At 39.5% G+C, this 18,564-nt stretch overlaps 1 protein-coding gene across 6 annotated transcripts in view; it reads left to right on the top strand.

The window, feature by feature from the left end:
* Window positions 1–18,564, top strand: part of MEGF10 (multiple EGF like domains 10) — a 110,977-nt gene that overhangs the window by 20,617 nt on the left and 71,796 nt on the right. For 2 of the 6 annotated variants that reach the window (XM_072859768.1, XM_072859770.1), the window contains 3 exons: window positions 9,173–9,304; window positions 12,119–12,220; window positions 13,636–13,736. In XM_072859768.1, the coding sequence (XP_072715869.1) occupies window positions 9,173–9,304; window positions 12,119–12,220; window positions 13,636–13,736 (335 nt within the window). Of the gene's footprint in view, window positions 1–2,444; window positions 2,630–9,172; window positions 9,305–12,118; window positions 12,221–13,635; window positions 13,737–18,564 lie in introns of all 6 variants that reach the window. The other 4 variants (XM_072859769.1, XM_072859771.1, XM_072859772.1 and 1 more) reach the window with 4 other exon arrangements.

Genomic DNA, 18,564 nt, shown 5'->3' with positions numbered 1-18,564 from the left:
ATCATGAAAACAGGAGCTAACTGGAATTACAACTTTATTTTTGGTAGAGTGTTAATGCAAAATGGCATTTGCTTGGATGATTTACGAAGATAAATGTACTGAAGAACTTTTACCAACAAATTTGTTCACAACTTACAACAACTTGTTAGCAACTAGAAGATATAAACAAATGAGGGTGTTCCTATGTCTGATTTTCATAATGAAAGGGTCCAGTGAAAGGCTGTGACAAATGTGGGGAGCTGCAGACTGAAGAATTTTGCCAATGATAATGGAGGCTGTGTCTGGGAAAGGGAAGAATCTAATGTATGATGGAAATGTGTGTGGAAAAAGAGAACATGCGTGTAATGGGGGAAGGAAAGAAACAAGGCAGTCTTGGAAGAGGGCTGAAACAGGAAAGCAGACGACTTTTAAAGGAAGGTGGGCACGTTTGAAATGGATCTTAAATTGCATAGGAAGCTAAAGGAATTGTCTGAGTCTTGTGATTGCACTCCTTTATACACTAGCAATAAACTGGAAGTGACATGGTGTCTGGAAGGCTGGTACTTGAGATAATAGGAAAAGAGGTGTCACAAAAGCTACGGTCAAGAGAGGGTAAAACCATGAATGAGAATTTCCGCAGCAGTGGAACCAGGGCATTGGTGTATTTAGGCAACCACAGGATTGTCCCAGGCAACTTGTCAGCAACCACAAAGTTTTCGCAGTTGCATCCATGAATACAATATCCTTTCTTATGATTCCTATTAGAAAAAAATGAATCAGATGTCTGGTGATGCTATCTGCTTAAGGGAATATACTAAAAATTTGATACAGGTTTCTTATCGTGCTGTTCTGTAATAACAGAGCTTTCATACATGCCACTAATATCTAACTTGAGGAATAACTTTCCTTACACACATGTATCCAGCCATTTTTACTCAGCCTTCTAGCCTTCACCTGTACTATTAAAACAGCCCTGGGATTGATATACAGACTGATGGTCCAGTAAGGAATACATTATTTGATGAAAAAAAGAAAAGGGGAAGAGGGGGGAAAGGAAGTCTGTCTGTGTGGGTATAATTTTTGTATCAAGTCCTATACCATCCAGCCTCTTTTAAAATATGTGGCATTTGCCTTCATTACTGTTAACTGACTGTTAACTGTCAACAGCCACCCTGGGAAAGATGCCCAGGGCTGATAGGTGCCATCTATCTACGGACCTGTGTCGGTAACCTCGTCCCAGATGGGTGACGTCACCAGCCAGCCCCGGGCTCCCACATGTCTCTGCATCCCACCACTGTTTTCTTCCAAATCTTCCCTGGGGCAATCTGCAGCTGTAGAGAGGGGCAGGAAGGGGAGGAGGAAGACCTTGAAGGTCTGTCTGGATGGTGCAGTCAACAAACAGCTGCAGTAGCTCACCTGCAAACAGGCAGTCAGCTGGGAAATAGCGACCTCTGAAGATCTACACGTGCTTGAGAGAAAGATGGTGATTGAGGGTGGGCTTTCTAAAACCAGGGTCCTGCATGCCCTTCCCTATGTGTGGAAGGGGGAACTACTCTTGGTCCTGAGTTGTCCCGTGGTGACAAGCTGCACGTTGCCATTACCCAAAAATATGACCCCAAGGCAATGCTACCATCAACAGTACAGACACACCCTGTGAAGATTTTCAGTGGTCTGTGTTTACAAAACTGGTTTATTATAAATTCTTTTTAGAAACAATTTCCTTTTGTTTGTCCTTCCTTGTCTCACATACAGCTTCTCTGACCGATGCTTACTCTTGTTTCATTATTTGGCTTGGGACAAAGGAGCATTAAGCATCTTGAGGAATTTTCCCTTTTTTTTTTGTATGAGAGCCTGAAGTTAAAGCAATAAATTATTGCCCACTAATACCCAGACCAGAAATAGATAACAAGTATACTTACCTGACGTAGTTTTATATGGTTCACTTAAAGTGTCTTGTGTAAAATAAGTATATCAGGGTTTATGTTCTAGCTGCTATTTCGTCTTCTGAAAGTGTGCTTTTCAAATACTTTGGTTTGGATTCTAGACAGCTTTAACTGTATTTATTTGGTAACTTTTCATCTGGGTGGAAAATAACTGGACAGCACATTTAGCCAAAATATTTTTGTTAACAGTTCATCCTGTCGACTTTCCGAGTGAATAATCTTTAAACATACAGTACCATGTGCTGTAGGTAACCTTAACGATCACAGGTTTGCATGTTCAAGACCTATACTTGTTATGTGCCTGAAAAAAATCCTCTTTTAATGTGAACAGTGCTCTGATTTAGTGGACAATGACAGCTACAGTGAAGTGACCCCATGCTTGTGATGTTTGGCAGCCTGCCTCAGAGGAATAATAATGAGTCCATCTGCAAAGGATCTGGCATGCTGGCATTTGTCTTTACCATGCGTCCTTGCCTCGTGCAAACTTGACTTCCACTGAACTTTCTTTCCCTCTCCTTTTAGTACTGATTTGAGGGAGAAGAGGACTGATAAATGGATATATCATCCCTGCCAGCTTAGCGGCTACAGAAGCTCTCACTGTACAGCGGGAGTCTTGCATGGCAGTAAGTGAAATTGGTGGGCCAAAACGAGTCTTGCTTTTCAAGAGGCCAGAAGATCCTAGGGAAACTCTCATCTCATCTTTTACAGTAAGAACAAATCTTGTAAAAGATACTGCTGAGTGACTTGCAGGGAAATACGGAGTCCTTGAGGACCTAGTTTATGCTGGTGATAGAGTAGTGCTGCACTTTTGGATCTGTACTGCAGCGTGATGCTGGGGCATGCAGTGCTATGGAGGGACCAGCCATCCGGGATCGTGCCACGGCACTGGGTGGCATTGCTAGTATAAGGCTAGATGTTTGCTGAGAGTTAAAGATTTCTGTTTCCTCCCATGTTCGTAATTACCTTATTTCATTCTGGAAATGGAACTGTCCTTATAACTCCAGTCCAAGAGATTGTTTGACACTTACAAAACATGACAGCTCCCAAACTTTCCAGGACTCCACCTCAAAGTTTTTGTGTTTAAGGAGAAGGCACCTACTCCAAAATACAGTTTAACAGGTGCTCTCTGTTATTTAAGATCAGGTCATGTATTATTGCATTTATATTTAGAAGGAATGGTACAGATATGCAGCCTGTGAAATGATAACATTGCTTAAAGGATCGTGATGCCATAGCTTTCAAAATGGGTATTTCCATGACTTATGGGCAAATAAAGCCTGGTCTCCTCCAGACTTGTGGGTTGTCAGTGGATTCTCTGAAACGTGACAATTCAAGACTTCTTCACTTCTGTTAACTCCAGTTTAGATGACCAATGGATTTGGAAGTTATTGGGCATGAGACCAGAACACATATACAAACATTGTGGTTACATAAACCTCATTTTCCTAGAAACCTCTGATAATTAAAGAGAGACAGAAAAATAAAAATGATCTAATCTAGTAACTGAAGAAAAATGGCAATTCATTAATGATTTATTTTTCTTAATAACATGGCACTTGAAAAAAGTAGCAGTATATCGGTCCCCATAAAGGAGACTTGTTCTAGCACACTCAGGCTCTGATTTGGTTATTCTTCAGGTACCAGTCTAAATTAATTGTTTTTCCATTTAATGTGCTTAGTCCATGTTAAACACCATTGGACTCTTCAAATGTGTCAGTTTGTTTCAGTTTGAATCTTAGATACCCACTGAAATTTGAGACTTTGTCTGCAGTATAACTGTTTTTGAGTGACTTAGGGGTACTCTCGTTTTTCATGCGAGACCTGCTAGTGTTTGAGAAGGGAAGCCTGGGATATGGCTGCATTGGCTTGTAGGCCTAAACTTGTTTTACTTGGGATAAATGGCTGCCACCCCCAGAGAGACCTCAAGAGTGAAAAAGCTTGCAGACGAATAAACATGTGAGGAGGAAAACTGGAGGGGCTGTTACTTCTGTGGGCTAGGGTATGAAATGAGGAAATTAATACTGTGTTTTGAGGGAGGGCTCAGTGATTGGGTTAGTACAGTTTATGGCTAGTCATATATTTAGCAAATTCATCCAGCAGGGTCAGGTTGTCAGTGAGTGCGTGGCTAAGGCAATACCCGTCAGTTAGCACGCGTTTGGATGAGCAGTGAGGTTTAAAAGTGAAGAAGCATGAGCTAAGAGGGTCAGATTTGATTAAGCTGCATCAAGAAGGGCCTTTGTAATCTCTGATCATGGGGGGTGTGAAAGGGACATTCAGTTTAGGGCACTATTGGGTTATCATTTAGCAAACTGTCGTATTAGCTGTCCAGATCCCACACATTTTCTGTCAAGCAGAGCCTCAGCCTTGCCAGATGGGTTGCATGTCAGTCTCTTCTGAGCTCCCCTAACTGGCGATGTTGGCTTCGGAGTGACTTATTTTGAGGATTTGAGAAAAGACCAGTTGCTTTATTTACATTGGCTGTCGTTGTACTTCTTCAGCCAGTCTAGGGTCTGTGTGATAATGCTCCTAATTCAGCTTAATTTGTTTTTGGTTTATGAGTGAGGTTTCATGTGACACACCATCAGACTGCTTTACTGATTTCCATAGGAAAAATGCCTTCTGCTCTTCACCCATTAATTCTCTAATGTAATCAATAAAAGCAATCAGGTTTTTTTTCACAGAAGTTAACATAGGACTAATCATCATTGACAAGATTAGGTCAGGTTCGAATTCTGCTTTGCCTGACATCGGTAGTTGTAAGAGACTATTTTACAGACAAATTGTGCCCCTGGTAGAGGAGCTGAACCTCAGGAAGGAGGAGAATATAATGTTACGAAAAACACTACGTAGGAAGCGAAGGACTAAACAGTTCTTCACCAGAAAATCTTTAGAAAAAGCCTTTATCTCATCTGGAGCCGTGATTTCCAGTTGCAGGTAGCAGTCGCTAGGTCTGTTATGGGGTGCTGCCTTTGTCATGCTCTGGAGAGAGTGAAGGCAGAGGCACCAGCAAGGCACTCTGCAGGAATGACTGTGTGGTTCACAGTTCAGTCTGAGAGTTTAACTATGATGGACAGAATGAAGATTTTTTTAAAATAGCATTTGCTATACATGCAGGTTAATGCAACGTAAGTGTAATTCAGAAGAGCACCCCATGGGATGACAGCCCAGAGAACAGTTCGACGTACCTGTGTCATACCATTGCAAAAAGGCAGAAATGAGTGTTGTAAAACCTTGGAGATACCATGACATAGTACGAAAAGCTCTTACTAATCTGAAGTTTGTCTTCTAACTAAATGGCATGCTCCTGCTGCATTTTTTATGTTGCAGTGGTAAAAATGCTTTTACAACAGTAATGAGAAAGCTACATCAGCATTTCCCTTGGTCTTGGGTCCATTATATCATGTTAGTAACTGTATCGTACTATTCTCTGTTGCTCATGCAGTTCTAATCCTGCTTAATTCACTGACAGCACTTGATTTTGCTGACCAAAAAATACTTGTTTGCAGCCTTAAGCAACCTTCACTTCTTTTATGTTTTGCATTGTTTTACCTTCCCCTGCTCCCCCAGTTCCACTCATATTTACTTACCTTTTGTTATTACAAATCTGAGGGAGACCCATGTGCCCTGAGTTTTTTTTGTGGCTCTGCTCTGGGGGGGGTGGAGAGATTAATTTGTAATTGTGTCTCAATTTTCACTAAACAGAGGAGAAGCATTTGTTTGCCTTTTTTAGTTATCTGTTCTTTCTCTGCTTTTGATCCTGAACTCTATAGGAAAAAAAAAAAACAAACCAAAGCAAAACGTGTGCAAAACTGTCAACACAGTTGGTAGTGGCGGAGAAAGTGCCTACAAATCTCAGATGAAGGATAGTAATGGTTAACTGTGTTTATATGGTGCACATACAGGCTTTTTCATCTGCTTACTAGCGAGATGGATGTAGTTCGTGTAGTTGCTCACCTTAAAATGTATTTTAGGGGAGTACCTGTAATTTATGGGAGTATATTTTTGGGATACCTGTACACCTGTTACACTATTTTAAAATGAGCTTGTTCATAATTATAATATGCCTTGGGATGATCAGATTAATTTTTTAATATGGCTATTATTGATGACTATTAATATCTTCCTTTGATATAATAAACATCTAATGAGCTAAATTTCCTTAATTAGAATACAGAAACTTGGAGTAGTCTGCAGTTGCTTCATGCAGCTGCATTGCTTTCCTGTTAACATTTTAAAACCGTGGGCCTGTATTAAAGTCCAGGGAACCAGAGAAGTCTCTGAGCTAAACAGACCTCGTATTGCACAGAACCTGCCTTAAAGATCCTGCCCAAATGATAGTAAAGATGAAGCTTTGTCAACTAAACTTTTTGCCTTGAATAGTATAAAAAATGGTAAGGGGCAAGAAGATTTTAGTGTTCCGTTGAGACGTGCATGTTCCGTTGCGTACTTTAGTGGAAGAAAGACCTGGCAGTAAAATGCCATGGGTTAGGTTAAGCTTGTTGTGTGGTCATTGGGTTGTGAAGTCAGAGACTTCACCTGCACTGAGAGAGTTGTACATGCTGGTTAACAATCAAAATGATTGGAAAACGTATTTTGCTAACTCCCATATGAAGTTTGAAAAATGTCTTTCCCTGCCCCCCGCCCTCTACATGCAAACGTGTTCCTGGATATTGGAGAGCATTTTGGGGACAACCATTTGCCTCTTTGGAGTTCTTTTTCATGGAGGTCAACAGTGCTACTCATGGTAGAAAGCTCGATGCCTGGTAGCAAAATTCCTGTTTACGGATCAGGAACATAAATTATACAATATACTGTAGGAGGTCAGAGGAGCTTTCTGTTTTAGCATGAGTTATTTACTCTCTCACACATCTGCTAATCACTAATTTGCATAGAGAGGGCCTTCTCCAATGTGAGCATTTGCAGTACTTAAACCACAGGTACTACGTATATGTAGGTAGTGAAGATACTGATGTATTATTGGGTGAGATAATTTAAGCAATATATAATAAGAAAAGTGAATCTCTGAACAGGGTATCTCAGTGCAAACTGCAGACAGCAAGAGTTAAATGAGTCATCTACATTTTTTTATTGCTAATATAAACACTTTAGCAATGCTAATCAGTTGTACTGATTTTCTGTTTTGATTTTCCTTAATAATTAAGCAAAAGATCTGGAATGCAATCAAGTTTTACACTAGGGGGTTCATGCAAATGATTTTTTTTTAATTTTAAATTTTGTTAAATGTGTCCAAAAGGAAAGTTACTGAAGTTGAGAATAAAAGAGAAAAAGGAAATACAGTTTACAGTCTGCATAATCAAAGCGACTATTTTCAATGAGGGAAGTCACCACTTTGTTGAAATTACTAGCTGAAAATACAGCTGCTTTTACTGCTCTTAAACAACTGCACATTGACTATTCTGCTATGCAGTGTGCATGCAGGGAAACAGTTACAGACCATGAAATGTCTTTCAGCAGCCATGGTTTTTCAAGAGGGATTTAGCAAAATGGGATCATCTCTGTATCCTCTGATATCTTAAATATAATAGATTCTTTTTGTGAGCTTTTTTATGTTGACTTCTGAAGAAGGTATTGTAAATTAAGACTATTTAATATCTTTTTTTTTTTTTCATGGTCCGGTGGACTTTTTTTTCTTAAAATGAAGTTATTGGTGTGGTTTGCTTTATTCTGTTCCATAATATTTAAAGTAAGAAATTTCTATTTCTGATTAATTTACTTTGTTAAAAATATTTGTATTATTTCAAAACAAAAGTATTTATTAGAAATTATTTTCTTATTATATATACTACGGATTAGATTCAATGATCTCTTTTTTGTGATCTCTGTAGTCACATAGTGTTAAAATTTGTGTGAAAATGAGGTTATAAGGTTAATTGTTCACTGAAAGGGAAATACAGTGGCTTAAGTCATTACAAATTACCTATTACTAGCATTCATTCTGCCATTTGTGGCTTAATGGCAGGTTGGATTAGGAGTGTTTTGGTATGCAAATTTAAAAAAAAATAAAATCATTTGCTTAAAACAAAGATAGACCTAGTCAAAGTGTTAGGATAATCTTTTAGATTTTTATGTTATTACAATAACTTTTTCATGAGCAGAATGTTTATTCTATCTGGGAATTGTACGACTGGCAGAGGAGGGGGTATTTTTTGCAAACTATATTGGGAATTCAACTTTAAACAGCAGTAACAATGCAGGATAACATGTGAGGCTGTCTGTTAACAATGTAAAGCAAAGTCATAGAAACTCTTCCCCCGATTAATTAATTTGTTTGCATGATAATTATAGGTTAGTTCGTAAAAGCACCGTGCCATTTTTTTGCAAGTCCTGAGCTTGCATTGCACCTCCCAGCAGTGTTGTTCAGCATCTTGTAGAACTGACAAGGAGTATTCATCCATATACATATAATTTCATTTATATATTTGCATTAAAAAATAAACACCACCACCCCCCGAGTCCTGCAGAACATCTTTGTATTGCTTTTTGTTCCTCTGACTTGCATCTCTCTATGTGATGCTGTTGCCTGGGCCCTGCAGGACGGCAGTTTATGGAGATACCCAGGTGGAGGTAGTGCCCACGTGTTAGGGCAGAGCCTTTCCCAAGCAGACCCTGGTCATCACCCCTCTTGCTAGCCCAGGCCCCGGGTGCTCAGGTATCTTTAGGGAGGCTACATACTGAAGCCAGCGTGTAATTTTGGGGAAGAGCTTTTTACGAAAGATGCTGCTTGAGATGGGGTGGCATCTGGGGTTTTTAAGAGATCAGCGTAGGCTGCAGGAAGTGGGGGTGCTGCTGGCAATAAATGGAGTAGCACAAACCCCTCCTGTGAGTAAGTGATGTGCAGGACTTCTGGTGGTGTGTCATCAGCTGAACCTTTCTACTCTTGCGGTCTTGAGCAAATGCCAGCCTTTATTTTAAATTGCGGCTCTGTCATTTGGTGTGGACAAACCATCACCAAACAGACACAGCCTGGCTGCCTGCAATTTGATGGGACAGTGGGACCTCTAAGATGTAGTTTGTTCACCAGCTGACCACCCTGCCACTCGTGTGAAACTACCGCATTTGAGTTCTTCTCCGAAATGGGCATGATATTGCTGCTGCTAGGCAAGCAGTGTGTGTTTCTTGAAGTACCTGTTGCTTTGTATCATGTATATTGATTATATATGTGTCAATGGTTTCAACTCCTTTATCAATTGTATAATATTGTTAAAGTATTATAAATATTTTTCTTACAGCCACCTTTTTGGAAAGATGGTTCTTCGTTTGAACTCCTTTTTTGGCTTCCCTGTCATACTCCTGTACCATTGGATGGGGACAACTTTATCTTTGAATCTGGAAGATCCCAATGTGTGTAGCCACTGGGAAAGGTAATATTTTCTTCTGGAAAATACATGACATGAATTCTGATTGTAATAATTTTGTTTTGTTTTACTTGGCACATTGTAAATTATTTAAAGCTTTTAGTTGAGTAATGAACTGGGAAAAAAAATTTGCATTACTGCATGGGCAAGGTAAGTTCATGGAAAAGTAAAAGACTATTTCACAGTGGGCTGAAATGCAGTAATCTTTGCAGTAGGGTTAGGATGCAAAAAAACACTACTCTGGCACCAGCAACATTACACAACCATCTGGGTACAAGAAGTGAATAAAAATAGCTTTTTTCAATTTAAGTGAAAAGAAGCTTTTGCATATGCAAAATATAATTAACCATATTGGAGTTTGGCCAAATTTGATTATGCTGATTCTTTCCTATTCAACATTCACAGAATCTGAATTAAGAGTTGTTGTTTAATTTTTTTGATGAGGTTCAGAAATTTGTAACATACAGAAATAAATTAATCAATTTAGTTGGTCCGTTTGTTCACCTAGTTTCACATTAATTGCAAGGAGAACACCAGAATGGGTAGGAGAGGTTGAGCCACAAACATTTGCTGTACGTCTTTTCTTGTGTAAAGGTTATAGTAGTGAAACCAAGCCTTATGGTCTCATTATTATTATTATGCCCGTGATTGATTGGCTAGGCCCTGAGACAGTGTAACTGTTCACTTGAGGACGTCAGTATTTCCTGCATTTAAGGTAAACTGTGTTTTATGTTTAATCACTGGGAGTGCTGCTAAGCCACTGTACATTTATTTGCGATTGTTATGGCTGAATCTTTACAAAGAAAATTGAAACTTTTATTTACTTTTTTATGAAGTCTCTCTCTCAAAAAAAAAATTACTTAAGGACTTTCTCCAGGAATTTATCTGAGCTTCATGTATCTGAGCTTCATTTGGAGTCTCTGCCCCTACTGTTGTGTACAATTTGACTTATACAACAATGTGTATATGAAGTAGTAACCATACTAAATAACTGTTCACAGTATTCAGGCACATGTCTATGATGTTACTGGATACTGCTGTATATTGTGTATGCTTTGTTTACTGTTTTTATAGAAAAAAGTGGTTTTGAGGGAAGCCACAACATAGCAGAAGCAAAATGGGGGAAAAAACCCCAATATAACTATTTACGTTGCATAATGTGTTTTAAAACAAACTAATCAAAGTTTGCAGAAAGAAACGTATATCTAGAAGCATGCCCATTTTGTTGCATGAACTTTTTTCCTTCTTCTCCTAAGTGTCAGAAATGCGGAGGAACTTGAAGTAAACTTACCAAAAGATTCATGCTGTTGCTCAGAGCAGGTGACAAAGGTACCTAAATATGAAAGACTAAAACCCCAGATACGAGCTCTTTACTGCTGCTGTCACTAGCAGTGCTATATGCTTTAAATAAATCTACCCCAGCCAGTAATAAAATGGTCTTTACAAACGAACCACAATCACAGCAAGAAGGGGTAGAGCATGCCCTGCCTCGAACAAAGAGCGCAGAGCCTCAGGCAAGCATCGGCACCCCACCAACCTTTCGTGGGACTAGGTCAGACAGCTGGATGGATTAGGGTTGCTTGCCTTCATATGGATGTAGGAAAAACAGGGAGTAAGTTCTGGGCAGTTAGAGTAAGTGGGTCTGGATGTGTTTTCCCTCAGTGTAGGTGGTGACAATAGGAAGAGGAGATTGTGGCTGTTACCCTGCAATAGGTGCTAAGAGGTCAAAGAGGCTGTGAGTGGAAGCTGGGCAGGCTATGTACTTAGTTAAGTGTTTTGGCTGGTCCTGGGAATTAGTCCTACTGCAGGAACTTGCCATGCATTCCCGTATTTGCTAACCCCCTTGCGCAATCAAGGACTGACTGACTGCCAGCACAAACAACCTGCTGAAGAGTCTTCTAGGATGATCCAATATTTTTCCCTTTTGCAACAGGGCTCTGTTCCTCTTGCCGTACCGACAGCTCTGGAGGCTCTGGACTTCAGAGTGTAGATTTATTTCTAGAACACTGTGCTTATAATTTGGCAGAAAATAATAATAGGACTTCAGTGTAGTATTTCTGGGGAAAAAAAAAAAAAAAAAAAAAGGTTCTCTTAAAAATTAGCCAGGAAACACAATAAGGTATGGACTTCAATATTTTATAATTTCTGATTGCTGAATAGACTGTTTGATGGCATAATTGTATCATTTTCAGTAATTATTACTTAGGTGTATTTCTGTGCTAACACCCACTTAGTATCTAAATACACTGGCAGACCTTTCCACTACCAAAGAAAATGGCTACAGCTATGGATACAGCTACAGTTTTTAAAAGAAATTTCTCAGAATATCCAGTGAGACTTTTCTATTTTGTACGATAACAGAAGAACCTTCATTTTCTGGCTCTTAACTAGTTTTCCAGCTATCCAGTGATGTTAGCAAAAGTTTGTTGCCATAGGAGAACATGTACTACACACTATTCAATTTGCTGCTCATTTGAGACACAAGTGTTTTGGTTTTTTTAAATTTAGGCTCACATTACATTTCTTTAAATGTCCAGTAGAACTATTTCATCAAATGTATTACACAGTAGAGACATGATGGCTGTCCGCATATATATTTTTATTTGTGTGGAAGAAAAACCTTTCAATTGATATCTCTATTTTATAAAGTTAGCTTTCATGTTTTACTTAAACTTGAACTTTCTGTGAGTTTTTGTTGCACATGAGTATTTTGTTATATTTATTCCTTTCCATACCAGGATTCTGTAAAAGACTTACTTAAATCAGACTGTACTATAAAGGATTTCCTTGATAACCTGTCTGCTTTTTCTCTCTCCCCAGTTATTCAGTTACAGTGCAAGAGTCATATCCACATCCTTTTGATCAAATTTATTACACCAGTTGTACTGACATCCTAAACTGGTTTAAGTGCACACGACACAGGTGATGTATAATTGTTAATATTGTCACTGCTGCTGATATTGTAGATATTTGTAAAGATTTTGTGTCTATCAAAATCAAGCATGATACGTAGGGTATTTTAGCTATAGTGACTAATCTGCCTAACTGCTATGGTCTGTGTCAACTGGAAAATGCTTGTCCAAGCAATGTCACATATGTTGTATTAGCAGGTTGGAGTGTATCATTCCATGGAGTGCTAATAGAAAACGAACAGGATGGGAAAAAGCATGCAATGCACAAAATTGAATTCCCCAGACCCTGCAAGGTGTATTTGTTCAGAAATGTCATGAGAGACCCCTTGCTGCTTGCAACCTTACGTTCTGGGGAAAGCGTATGCTACTTGAAAGGAAAAATAAAAAGATTTGTTAAAGGAAACTCCTTGTGCTTGCAGGAAGTAAGCAAGGGGTGAATGATTAAAAACTGGTGACAGCTGTAAAAAGCATTTTCCTCCAAGGAATATGCCCATAAGTGTGAACCATCAGTAGTGGGAAAGGCTCCCTGGGGCACAGCAGCTGGGGGAGACAGATCAGTATGGATAGTACATAAAAAGCAGATACTGAGTTCAAAGAGAGATTACACTTTATTTACCTATGACACCGTCTATATATGAACTGTTCTTTGCTGGGAGTTCAGACTGTCTCAGGTGTTGTGGGGATGTGTTTACTGCTTGGTGGGGTATGTGGTCAGCAGCCAGAAGAGCCACAGGGGGAGATTTACAGACATGGTGGGGAGCAGAGAGGAGAGAGCGGTGGGAGAGCACGCTTCTGATAAATACTACTTGCTTGTGTCAGAAGGTGGCTATATTTCCTGCAGTTCTTGAGGGGTTTGTGTGCTGATTTCTCTGTGTGCTGCTCACCACCGCCCTGCAGGGCTGCGTTCGGCAAAAGGCAGGCGCTTCCCTGGCGAGAGGCGTGCAGTCCTGCCAGCTGCCCAGGAGGTCTGAGCTCTCCCTTGAGCCCTCCCGTCTCTTGCCTTAACCAGAACTTCTCTTCTCATGACATCTCTGCCCCTAGAACACTGACTCACCCTTGGGACAATGATCCCCAGAAGCCTTTCCCTTGGAAACTGATAGCTGTAATGATCAAGCAAACTGATTTGTATTGCCAGCCTTTAGCCTCCATAGGGGTTGCTAATGGCAAAGACAGTGAAGCTCTGGTTTGCATATTAGTTAAGTAGCCGAAGTCCTTAACTTTTTTTCCTGCTGTCTGGCCACCATGGACGTAGGGCTTGTTGGGGAACCAGTAGGACTCTGGAACTCTGCAACAGAGAAATCAAGGTCTCTTCAAGCTTTTGTTCTCTCCTCCTACTGACACTTGAATTTTTTTTAAAATGTGTAATATATTGTTTTGTTTATGGACCATGAATTGTACGTAACAACCATTCATTCTTTTCTTTAGGATCAGTTACCGTACTGCCTACAGACATGGTGAAAAAACAATGTACAGGCGTAAATCCCAGTGCTGCCCTGGATTTTATGAAAGCAGGGAAATGTGTGTCCGTAAGTTTAGCTTATTTTTGCTTTGAAATTCCATACGTTTATCACAATGCTGGTTTGACTCCCCTTTGATGGGCGACTTGTGGAAGGTGAGTGATGGGGGCTCAGTTATTCATCAGTGGCGCACGTGCAGCTCTTGTTCAAGTCAATTGGTGTTGTGCATATGCAAATGACAGGATAATTGGATCTCAGATGTCTAAGTAACCAGCCTTGATGTGATTCTAACTAATGATCATAAGGAAAATGCACAGCACAAGTGTCAGTGCATTTTCCAACACAGTAAATAAATACGAGGTTCAAAACCAGAAGGGAAATATAAGGTTTTTCTCCTTATATTTCCCGGTCCCGGTTGATCCCCATGCTTAGCCTCTCTTGCAGATATGGAGATCTGTAACAACTGTTTGAAGGCAGCAGCACTGCCTTTTTGTGTGGCACATGCCCCTGTCTCCACATCTTCCTAAGTCTAAAGAGGGAAGAGCTGTGTCCAGAGCCTGGCGGTGGCCTTGGCTCAGCTCTCTTTCTCTCTCTTGTATGGCCTTGTGCAGACCTAGGAAGGTCTGATTCTTAAAATGGTGTTCATTCAAGAGCATAGTAGAAAGGCAGAATGAAAATAGAGGAGGTGGAAATGAAAACAGAATGAAAAAGCTGGAGCCCTGGAAGTGTATGGATAGTATTTTAACATAGCGTTGTTTGAAGTCATACAGCGGGTTGGGTAGCTAGATGCTCTTGTTGGCAGGACTGACAGCAGGGAAGTTGTGATAGATAAACAATTGTGAAGGATAGCATATCCTTGGAGATGGGCCAATGTGTAGGGCTAAAAATGGAATTAATGCAACAGTATTTCAAGTTATTTGTCCCTGTGAATGCACATGCACAGCATGGACTGCAACGGTAAGTTTTCCAGAAGTCAGGGAACCAAATCTTTTCATCTCCTTGAGAAACTGGGCTCATCAGGGGCAATCTTTTGTCTGTAACGTCATTTGTGATGTTGACCTGTGCGTATACTTCTATTAATTTTAGGAGACAGAAGGGGCATGCATTATAGTAGAAAACATCTATATCCATTCCTTGGTTTTGCTTCAGCTCTTCTAATAATGAGATTTAAAAAACCTGCAGAACCTTAATGAACAATGTCAGAGGGACTGAGGTGGTATAGTTGAATTTTTTGTGGAAATATGGGGCCCTGTAAGAGCAGACTGGTTAGGGGCTGGAGCCTCTGGACTGCAGGGGCTGCCCTTGGGCTTGCCACCCAGTTTCTGAACAGGCAACCGATTGGCAAGGCTTGCCAAGAGAAAAAAGTGAAGAGCCCAGCTTATCGGGAAAGCCACAGTGTGTGAGCTGTTTTGGCGGCTGCTTTGGCTCCTCTCATTTGAAGCTCTGTGTTAGGCCCCCAAGTCAAACCCTGACTCGGCCGGTCTGCGCAGGGAGCCCTCTGGCATGTTCCCACCTCCCCAGAGCAAGACCTGGACCAAGGCACATGCGAAAGGCTAGCACCTTTTCAGCCTAACTTTCTAAGGCACGTTGCTTTATCTGGTGGTTTTTTTCTCAGCTGAGAATGAGAAAAGTTGAGATAATGTTCATTGCTTTATTGTCTGCCTTATGGCTATAACAATAATGGTGAAGCATAGCACTCAGGTATGGAGAAGCTTGTCCGGGAAAACGTTCTGTGAAATAACAGATAACAAGAGATTTGTCATTGCCACTGGATTTTGCAACCCAGTTTAGGAGATGGCAGTGCGGTGGATAAGTCTTTGGTCTTTACTGATAAACGAGAGTCTGAAAATCAATATCAGTATGTACGTTAAATTTATTTATTCAATACAAATGCAAAATAGTTTCTTAATTTGTGCCTTTCTGCTTTTTGTGAGGTGCATACTGTCAGCGACCGACAGGATTTGTTTGTATCCCTGGAAAATACACCCTGTGAATGTCATAACACTTCACACTATCCTCATTTATATTTTTATTTTACAGCACTTCCTGGAATTTGAAAACGCAGCAGTAAGATCTTTAATTTAAAGTGTTTTCTGCATGTGAAAAAACAAGGTCAAAATGATATTTTTAAAAAGCAACTTTTTGAAGAAATGGATCTATCTGAGATCAGATTGGCTTTTTTTTTAACCTTAACGTGTATGTATTAGACTTATAAGAACCAATTTCTAACTTCATTTGGCTATTATACAGCATATATGAATGATGATATTTAATTTTTTGATTAAGCAGTATACTTTTTGAATTATATAACAGTTTGACTGATCACGTGAGAAGTGTGATGACGAGTTTGTTATGTGATTACAGCTTTTACATAGCTATGGCGTATGTAGTAAATTCATTCTATATTAACATAGTAATACTCCAAACCTAGTAAATTCAGATCACATTGGATGTACTAATTTTTTACTGTTACTACATAAAAAGATGCGAAATGCTGATATTCAGGACATATCTGCTCTGACTTTCAAAGCAATTTTGGAATGCCTCAGACTTCAGATTATGTAAAAATAAAGATCCTTCAGTGGAGCTAACTTTGCATTTATTTGATTCTGTAATGGTTGACCCTGGAAGGCATTGAGGGACCTTCAGCCCTCATGGTCTTCAACTGGAGCTGAGGATTCAGGGCAAAGGAGGAGCTCAGTAGTTAACAGAAGGCGGCAAATACTTCATGCTTTCCATTGTTTCAACCAGCTTTCTTTGTAGTGAACTTGTACATACTAGAGTAGGTGATGCCTGCATACACTGTGATAATGCTAGTCATACAGTTTAACTTGGAAAGCAAGTGTGATGCTGTCAGCTGAGATCAAATGGTAAGAGGTAGTGATATGGGGAGGACTCTTCTCCTATGTCATCACAGCAGAAATATCACTGGCAGAAAGCCAACACGAAATCTTTTTCTGCAAGAAAATGGTGACCACATTGAAAAACACACATGCACCTCCCCCCTTTTTTATATGCGAAGACAGAAGAGAGTTAAAGCCATTTGAAGTGTTGCAGATATCTGCTTTTATGCTTTTTCTGCTCCACAATGCATACAGCATTTCCATTAGGGTAGTTTTATTTTCGATGCAGTGTGAATTATTTTTGACTTAGTGGAGGAAGTAGGATGTTTCTAAAAGGCTAAAATATTTGTGGTGCTGTTGATGTTTTGTTGTTTGTTTGTTCCTTTATTTGACTTCCCAATTTGGAAAGCTCAATTAGAAAATTCTACTGGTAGATGACTTTGGTATAACTCAACACTTCAGTGCATACAGTGATTAATTGAAATCTTGTGACTTCCTTAATAATTAGGAACCTACAGCATGAATACTCACCAGTCACTGTTCCCCTAGAGGTATTACTTACTAGTGGTAGTGCCACTTCACTGTCTATAGTGGGAAGGGAATTACTTGTCGCTGCATAAAGAATTGCAAGAATGTGCCAGCCTCATGTTGCTAAAGTCTGTAAATGTTGTATTTGCAAAACAAGAGAATGACCAACAGCCAGAGAAAAGCACTGGCTGAAATTTAAGTGGGAGTTTTTTGAGTCTTTTGGAGTCCAGTCTGAACAGATGAATTTGAATTCATCTTAGGATACAAGATTTCTGTAGAATTGTGACTCTAACTTCCATACTTGTTCCTGAAAACTTTCAATAGGTGAAACTTGTGTTACGTTTTCACTTTTTGATGAAAATTCCTTTTATGTTTTGTCTTTGGATTCAGTGTGTGTGTGTGTATGTATATATATGTGGGATATATATATATGGAAAATATACAAACAGGCCTTTTTTATCACTCGTATGGAAATTTTTGTTTTGTTTGTTCTTCTCTAAATTAAAAATAACTGTTGTACTGTAAATTGTCCAAACTCTGATACAGAATTTTAGCATCCTCTTCTTTTAACTAATGCCATTGATAAGAAGAAGACAGTCACACTAGGAGTAGGTATCTGTTCAGAGTTTATGGAAAAGACCACCCCACGACAGCCTCCATAAGTTTTTAAAAAAAGTCTGTTAAGCAACTCAGATACTTGTCTTTCGAATGTTTCTGAGTTTGTTGAAATGATGCTGCATCTATATCACTATTAGTAAGCAACAAAGTGGCACCAGAAGTCAGCCTCCATCTGCAGCCCTTGGAAGCTTTTCAGGGAACCTCTTGGGGAAGTTTTAAATGATGTTAATAAATACTATATTAGACACTTTTTTTTTTTTGTGTAACTTTTGGCCAGTATAGATATATTCTCTTGCAGATTGAGTTTATTATGGCAAGCAGTGTTCAGTCATGCTGAATAGAAAAAATCATCCTGTGTTTTATTAGTTGTGCCATTTGGATTTGTTTTCAGGTGGGTAAAAAAATTATATTTTAATTTTAATTCCAACATTATATGGGGTCAGTACTCGGACTGTTTTATAAGCATGAAGATATCTGTTAGTACCTCCAGTATTACCCTGGTTTGTGCTCTCCTCATATAACTCCTGTTTATAAAGGATATGAATAATGTGCAAATTTTTGACTTCTGTCTTCACTGTTGCCAGTATCTCTGCAGAAGAGTAGGCTAACTGGAGCTCAGGTGATTATTTTATTTTTGTTCTTAAAAATTACAGTGCATGTAATTAATGTTAACATCTGATGGACTTTCTGAGGGGATCTGAATGCAGTTTATATGCAGATACAAAGACAGAATCGTTCTGTTAAGTTCTATAAAGGAACTTACTCCTGGCCTTAGAAAGTCCATACCAGGTTGAGGGATTGACATAGTCTCTTTATTTATTCCAAAGAATTTACTGTCGCTTATCTCGTAGTATCAGTGGCAAACCCTAGGAGATTTGGCATATAGATGCTAGGCTGAGCTACAGACA

The sequence above is a fragment of the Ciconia boyciana genome, chromosome 4 (assembly GCF_034638445.1).
Source record: "Ciconia boyciana chromosome 4, ASM3463844v1, whole genome shotgun sequence".
NCBI classification, from domain to species: Eukaryota; Metazoa; Chordata; class Aves; order Ciconiiformes; family Ciconiidae; genus Ciconia; species Ciconia boyciana.
Note: the sequence above shows the minus strand (reverse complement) of the source record. Positions and strands in the feature narration are given on the sequence as shown.